The sequence below is a fragment of the Branchiostoma lanceolatum genome, chromosome 2 (assembly GCF_035083965.1).
Source record: "Branchiostoma lanceolatum isolate klBraLanc5 chromosome 2, klBraLanc5.hap2, whole genome shotgun sequence".
Taxonomy (NCBI): domain Eukaryota; kingdom Metazoa; phylum Chordata; class Leptocardii; order Amphioxiformes; family Branchiostomatidae; genus Branchiostoma; species Branchiostoma lanceolatum.
In genome coordinates this window covers 37,918,297-37,925,892 of record NC_089723.1, presented here as the reverse complement: position 1 = coordinate 37,925,892, position 7,596 = coordinate 37,918,297, and the positions used below count along the sequence as shown (strand labels likewise).

At 43.3% G+C, this 7,596-nt stretch overlaps 1 protein-coding gene across 1 annotated transcript; it reads right to left on the bottom strand.

Moving 5' to 3' along the window:
- Positions 1-3,663: 3,663 nt before the first annotated feature.
- LOC136427059 (rhodopsin-like) lies at positions 3,664-5,875 on the bottom strand. Its single transcript, XM_066415776.1, has 3 exons — positions 5,297-5,875; positions 3,959-4,544; positions 3,664-3,715 (listed from the first exon to the last, which is right to left on the bottom strand). The coding sequence occupies exons 1-3, from the start codon at positions 5,718-5,720 to the stop codon at positions 3,664-3,666; spliced, it is 1,062 nt and encodes a 353-aa protein (XP_066271873.1). The 5' UTR covers positions 5,721-5,875.
- Positions 5,876-7,596: the final 1,721 nt, after the last annotated feature.

Here is a 7,596-nt window from a genome sequence, read left to right as displayed (position 1 = left end):
CCCCATATCTGCCTTCTTACTCTTGTCAAGTTGTTTTCCTAAGAAATAACCTTCTCCCTGCTGCCTGACGCCATAACGAATACAATTTTTGACGTGCGGCTTCTTTAACAGCAAGCAGGTTAAACTTTCAGCATGCTAGCCTGATTTCATGTTGGATGACGGTTCTTTGCTTGCCTGGCCAACGTTTTCTGTCACTATTGTCTGGGCAATGCTAGCTGCAACTGGTTCTACTTCGCACTGAAGCTAGGTGTCGCTGCTGCAGTGTAAAGGCGTGTTGGATGGTGGTATACAGTATTCCAAGGAGACATCTTCCACCAGGCACTTCACCTTTTAGTCGTCTTAATTAAGTCTTTAAACTTTAACACACTGAAGTAGCCGTTTGGCACCCCGTTCTCTATTGGGTAACGTTACAGAGTTAGTCATCACTACTTGTAATTAGATGGCACTCAGGCTAGTTAGGCAGAAGGGAGAAGGAGAAGGTTAAATTTCAGCATTCGAGTCTGATTTCATGTTTGTGGTAGCAAAGTTCTCTGTACACAACCTGGTGTTTATGTGTATACCTAAGAGTGATCGTCTGTGTTACCACTCTGGTGCAACGCCGACGCAGGATCGACAAGGCTTTCTATGTTGTGTAATTGTCTCAAACGAATGGATTTTATTTTTTTCTGAAAAATCCTTGCAGTATGACGTCTACTACCCTGGAATCCAGAGCAATTGTACCGGCCCGCGCCTCGAGCTTCCCCGGACCTACCCTCCCGCTGGCCCGACAACGTACCACGCCCAACTTTCCGCTATAGCCCACAAGCACTGTGGCCCACAAGATCGCTAGCCGTACGGCGAGCGGAGCTTGTTTGGCTAGCGGGAAGTGGGGCGGGGCACGTTGTCGGGCTAGCGGCAGGGTAGGTCCGGGGAAGCTCGAGGCGCGGGCCGGTGTAGGTCCGGAGAAGCTCGGTACAATTGCTCTGGACGGCTAGCGATCTTGTGGGCTATAGCGGGAAGTGGGGCGGGGTTGTTTGTCGGGGCCAGCAGGAGGATAGGTCCTATCCATCTATCTATCCATCTATCCATCCATCCATCTATCTATATATCTATGTATTTCTCTCTCTCTCTCTCTCTCTCTCTCTCTCTCTCTCTCTCTCTCTCTCTCTCTCTATCCCCCTCTCTCTAGATAAACATTTATACCGGTAAACGAACTAATAAAATGAAGTATACCGGTTTCGCATGCTGTTTCTTTGATCAACACGTCAACCGACACATTTTAGACCACGCATGCTCTCCAGAGTGTGCCGATGACTCGTTTAGTAATAATAATCTACTGCGTCTGCTACTGCAGTAGTCTGGGTACTGTTTGTATTGCATACCCGGTAAACCACCTCATAGTGCAACACATCAGGTTTGTACTGAACAGAACAAGCCGTATATGCGGACAGATATATGTGATCCGCTCACAACAGGATGGACCCCTACACGTTCGATAAGTGTGGTGGTTTATCTAATGTGCTGCAAGTGTGACTCTCCTCAAACACTAGACCATCGAACTGCCTGTCCAAGCGACGTCCCGAACCGAAGTTAGGTATTCATTTACACCGAGTGAGTGGGGAAATAGGTGTCAAGTGCCGATATAAAGGGTACACCATCTGGACCTGTCAGGGATTCAAACGTTGTACCTCCGTGCTCATCTGAGTCAACAACCCTGACCGCAAGGCTACTCTGCAGTTGTAGTCAGTCTCTTCTGACCATCTGCCATTTAGTATAGAAGGAAGTCAACATATTATACTATCTATGTCGGCTTTAGGTTTGTTATAGTAGATTCTGCTGGTTGGATGGCAAGTTTTTCAGTACCACCGCGCGATACTGAGCAGCCCAAAAACGATTATGAATATTGTACCTATTTGTATTGCTTGTGCATGTATTTTTTTATGATTGGTTGTACACCAACTCTTCTTCTTAACTCTTGTTTCCCGTTATCCATATTATATTGATATTTCCCTCCCTATATACTGTATAGAGTATGCCGGAAATGTTCATTTTTGCTGGCGTGTTCGTCTTCTTCTTTCTTCTTCTTTCTTCTTCTTTCTTCTTCTTTCTTCTTCTTTCTTCTTCTTTCTTCTTCTTTCTTCTTCTTTCTTCTTCTTTCTTCTTCTTTCTTCTTCTTTCTTCTTCTTTCTTCTTCTTTCTTCTTCTTTCTTCTTCTTTCTTCTTCTTTCTTCTTCTTTCTTCTTCTTTCTTCTTCTTTCTTCTGCCAGAAAACAAAGTAGATGCAGGTCTGTTAATGCAGGAACTTATATTTCTGCTACGTTAATGTCACAGATGTCATATTGGAGGTGTAGGTTGCTTTAGAAAAGGTGAATACTAGTACAACGGAATGTGCGTTATGCTAATGGTGACCTCATTTGCATAATTTATTCAGAAACTTGTTTTTCCTTTACGGTTAACGCTACAATTGTCATATTGGAGGTTTAGGTACATACTGCAAATGTACTTTATGCTAATGGGGATCTCATTTGCATAATTTATTAAGAAATTTCATATTCCCCTTACCGTTCATGCTATAGATGTCATATTGGACTTGTAGGGAAGGTTAATGTAACAGAAAGGACGTTATGCTATTGTGGACCTCATTTGCATAATAAATGCAGAAGCTTCATATGTCTTTTGTAGTCAATGTAAGGCATATCCTATTCGAGATATAGGTAGCTTTAGGAGAGGTCAATACAATGGAATGTGTGTTATGCTAATTAGGACCTACTTTGCATAATGCAGAAACGTAATAATTCATACGTCCTTATCAATGGAAGGAAAGTATCCTGCATTCTCTCGAAAATGCTGTCTTTCTTATTTTCATGTACATTTGTATGTTCAACTGTGTTCCTACCCAACGTAACTGTTTATATCTGTGTTTTTGAGGAATGGATTTTCTACAAGCATTCTGCTTTTGGCTCCGTTAATAGATGTGAATCAAATACACTTCTCACACCTAAAGAAAAAAGGAAGTTAGGCTGGGTAATCTTAAGACTGGTGGAAGTAGGATTAAATATTAACATTGTCATAGCCTGCTTGATTGGTGAACTATAAAGGTTTTCAACAGCATACAAAATAACAACGAATTTATAAAAGCTTAGATATTTCAATCATTTTCCAAACCTTGTGTTAAAAGTGTCTTAACATATTTTCGTATTTCCCTTCCTAAATAATAGTCATAAACACTTTGCTGGAACTCTAACATGACTCTTTATTCTAGTTATCCAAATACATATATTCCATGAGACTACCACATATAGCGATGGCACCAATGTTGCAAAACAAATTTCTATTCATTAAATTTGTCTCTACATTAGAATCAATGTAAATGTTAAGATCACATACATCATCAATTATCTCCCAAAGTCGTGTATGTAAAAACTTGAATCATTTGTGCTAAAATGTGGTTACAAGTCACTGTTTAAAAAGTTGATATTCTATATTTTAGGCTCATGTGTTAACACGTAATAACACTAATAAAAATATGCACAAATATGTCTTTCTTACTTTATCCATATATTGTTAGTAAGTTGGAACAAGTCATACATACAACCAAATCCATATACATGTATTACATAAATCTGAATTAAGTAGAATTACTTTAGTGGACATACAGAGTACTGCACTGTGAATTCAACCGTTTCACAGAGAGCTCATTTGAATGTTCTGCTGGTCATCCACGTCCACACGGCCTCTGATACAGCACACAATGTACAAATAAGAGTAGACAGCTGTCTCAGCTATGACTTTACGGAAGGATTTTTGGAACACACTGTACACGAAAACGTCCCAAAAGGTGTTGGACATTGCTAACCAAAATGACCAAAACAAGAAGGTTGGCAGATCATAACCAAGGTGACTTGCAATGAAAGCACAGATACCTGGAAGGTGCATTATTGTCTGTACAAGGGTTAGGATCAGCACAACCTTAGCGTACGAACGATCGCTGTTGTAGTTTTGGTGTTGTTGCTGGGGGTTGTTTTGGTGTTGTTGTTGGGGGTTGTTTTGGGGTTGTTGCTGAGGGTTGTTTTGGGGTTGTTGCTGGGGGTTGTTTGGTGGTTGTTGCTGAGGGTTGTTTGGTGGTTGTTGTCGAGGGTTGTTTTGTGGTTGTTGCTGAGGGTTGTTTTGGAGCTGTTGTTGGGGGTTGTTTGGTGGTTGTTGCTGGGGGTTGGCATTCTGAGGTGGAACCCCGGGCCCATTCACATTTATGTTGATAACTGGAGCAGCTGGTGGCTCGTAATGAGTGCACAGTGCTTTTAAGATCCAGACAACACAATACATGGTAAGGATAAGAGGACTACATAATATGCCAAAAGAAACTGCGGTAAACCACATATTGGCCGTAATGTCATATGATACCATGGCCATGACTGAATCGTAATACACGGGAACCCCATAGACTGTCCAGAAAATGTACCAGGCGTATATCCCAACCCAAGCTGAGACCAGGAAGATTCCAGCCTTCTTGGGAGAGACGCCAGCCCCGTCGTTCATGAGAGCGTAATGCCGGTCCAGGTTCAAACCTAAGCACAACGACATTACAAAATATAGTGTTAGTGTACAATAGGTCTTTTAGAGTCATTGCAGGAGAAAACCAGACAGGGGTCGGCCAAGTCGACTCATGTGTGATAAGTATGTTGAACTATGGGCAGCCTTAGAGCTAAACCCCTCCAGCTATTCGTAATGCAGTTCTGGGACCCCCCTCGGAGACCCTCAAAAATGAAAAAATTTATGGTTAATTACTGGAACCTCTGGGTCCAAGAACTGCACAATGAAAAACAGCTGGAAGGTTTTAATTCTATGGCTGTTCATAGTTCCACATACCTATCACATGTACACCTATAAGTATGGACCGACTTGACCGACCCCATCTTCCGCCCCCTGCCTGATTTTCTCATGCAATGACTCAGCAATATCAGAATATGAAGAAACAAATATCTATGTACAATTTTTCCCTTGCAGTGCAATTGAAAAAATATTCCTTTTGATATGACCCTGTCCAAATGTCAAAGTACATAAAATAACTGTGAAAGTCAAAATGTGCTGATTACTATAATTATGGTATATGTAGAGATAAGAGACCTGGATAGCAGCCACATTGGTGAATATTTGTAACGTTAAATAAAGACAAAACGTCCAAAATGGTCATTTTAAATCAGGAACATTAATTGAAGACCTAAGGGCTGAAAAAGGTAAGTGATCTGAACACCATCAGATATGACTAGAAGACACGACTTACGACAGATCGAAGTATCATCATCAGAAGAAATGTTACCTGCAAGAGCAATCATACTAAGCACCAGGGAGGACCCTGCTATGGCTGCAGAGGCCTGGGCGGCTGTGTCCGAGTACACCCACTCTCCGGCCCCGGCAGGCGCGACCATGACCGTGAAGATCAAGCCGGCGAATAAGTCCGACCAGGCCATGGAGGAGATGAAGAGTCGACTGGAGGAGGGGAACGTCCGTCGTCTGGTGGTCACTGCGATGACGAGAAGGTTCCCGACGATGGCCAGCACGGCTACGGTGATGATGACGGCCGGTTGAGCAGGCGACGCCGCCGGAGGGAGGACCGGAGCGGACGCGTTGGTCGTGCAGGATTCGTTCAAGACATCCGGCCCGGATGCGTTGGTCGTGAAGGATTCGTTTAAAAAGTCTTCAGCGAACGGATCGGTCTCGAAGAGTTCGTTTGAGAAATTCATATCGCTGACCGATGAGTTTGATCTGTTGATTTGATGTTGATTCCGCTGGATTGAAAGTTCGTTCAGGGCCTCCACGCGATACGACGGGAAAGAGTGCTCGGGCTGAAATGCGAAAACGAAATACGATTAGCTGACTATATCGCAGTGGCTGACTACGTCACTACGTGACGCCCCTTCCGCTCTCGTTGCCAGGCTTGATCCTCCTTGCCATGCTCATGAGGTTCGGCATACAAAACATCTGATTACGCCCACGTCAACATGCCTATCATCGGCACAGCTGAATATATCGCAGTGGCTGACTACGACACTTTGAGACGCCCCTTCCGCTCATGTTGCTAGGCTTCATCCACCTTCGCATGCTCATGAGGTCCAACATCCAATACATCTGATTACGCCCACGTCAACATGCCACAGCACACAGCCTGTATACAGGCGAAATCAATCCGCGAGTTATGGCTAGTACCGGTGCGAACAACATGAATAAAGAATGGTTTTAACAAACAAGCTGTGCTACATTACTAATTGGTACAACTCCTTATACCTTAACATATATATATATATGCCCGAAGGCTAATTGCTTAACAAGAAAAAAGACAGTCGATCGGCTGGGTAATCTGACGACTGGTGGAAGTGGCTTCAAATGTTAAAAACTCAGCATTGTTCAAACAGCTTGATCACGTTTTAGGCTCGTGTGGTTTACAATAAAACTTAATGAAATTGATCATGTTTCTCGCTCTGTGCGGGTCGATGTATCCAGGCACAAGGCATTACTCTTGAGCGGGAGCGTAGCACAGGGAGTACAAATGAGACGGGCGAAGGGAAAGGCAGCGCTCATTGTCAGGTCTGGCTTTTTTGTCCCGCCAAGCCTTCTCTGGGGCATACGGAGCTCTCTGCCGCTTGGGTTATCTTTGGCACCCGGTGGTTATTTTACGCAGTGAGAGTCGGCGGGCTTCAAGCATTGGGCCGCCTAAGGAACTAAATCCCCGATTCCCAGTCTAGCTCCTGTCAAAAGCGCCGGTCAACCCCCCTCCGTGCTACAGAGAGAGACCCTAATGATCAGAAGTAAGTAAAGAAAGCCTTATTTCGCCTCCGCAATGTTCAGCAACACTGCATAAGCATCGTGATTACCTACAGTTACAATATGTCATAATATCTGCTTTGTTTGTTTCTCAAACGACCGTTTTTCGCAAGCTGCGGTGCCAGTGCAAACTAGACACATAACGTTAGTGATGTCACGCTCAACCAAAACCACTGAACACAAGTAGCAAAAAATGTAACGAAGTATGAAACACTAACAGTACGAGAACGATACAGTAACCGAGGTGCGAAAGAAACAAGTGTGCATATAAAGGTTCTACTACTATATATAGTCAGTCACTACTATATATACTATATATACTACTACATAACAACAACAAGATTGGTCGGACAGACTACCTGATGCAGCGCTGAGAAACGTACCTGCACAAGTGCATGTCGTAAACCATAGTCCGATCAGGCATCACTAATGCGTGTACTTATCGATCGTTAGGAGGCAGGGCGGACTTTTCCTTTGAATATGCCCTGAGCTGCGTTTCGTCCGTCGCTTTCTGAACACAAGGCTAGTGTTGATAATTTGATGATCATACGTATAACTTTGGACGCCATCGGGGCACCATTAAACTACAAGTTTGCAATTTAAGAAAAAGAACAACTTGTGATTGAAGCAAAATTTTCATCATTATCCTTGTCATCAATAAAGGTCAGCTTATGGTTAGGGTTATCCGGTCATTACCCAAACCTTCAGTTTCAATAACAGACAAAATAGCAATAACAGACATACTGTATCGCTTCTTTCTGCGTCTTTGTGTTCGTAAGACACTACACAGCTTATAGT

Excerpts from the sequence above, each read along its gene's own strand:
- LOC136427059 (XM_066415776.1), bottom strand. The coding sequence starts at position 5,720 with ATGAATTTCTCAAACGAACTCTTCGAGACCGATCCGTTCGCTGAAGAC. Across the intron at positions 4,545-5,296 it reads TAGTATGATTGCTCTTGCAG|GTTTGAACCTGGACCGGCAT; the intron begins GTAACATTTCTT and ends CGTTGTGCTTAG. Across the intron at positions 3,716-3,958 it reads AACTACAACAGCGATCGTTC|AGGCCGTGTGGACGTGGATG; the intron begins GTACGCTAAGGT and ends GTGCTGTATCAG.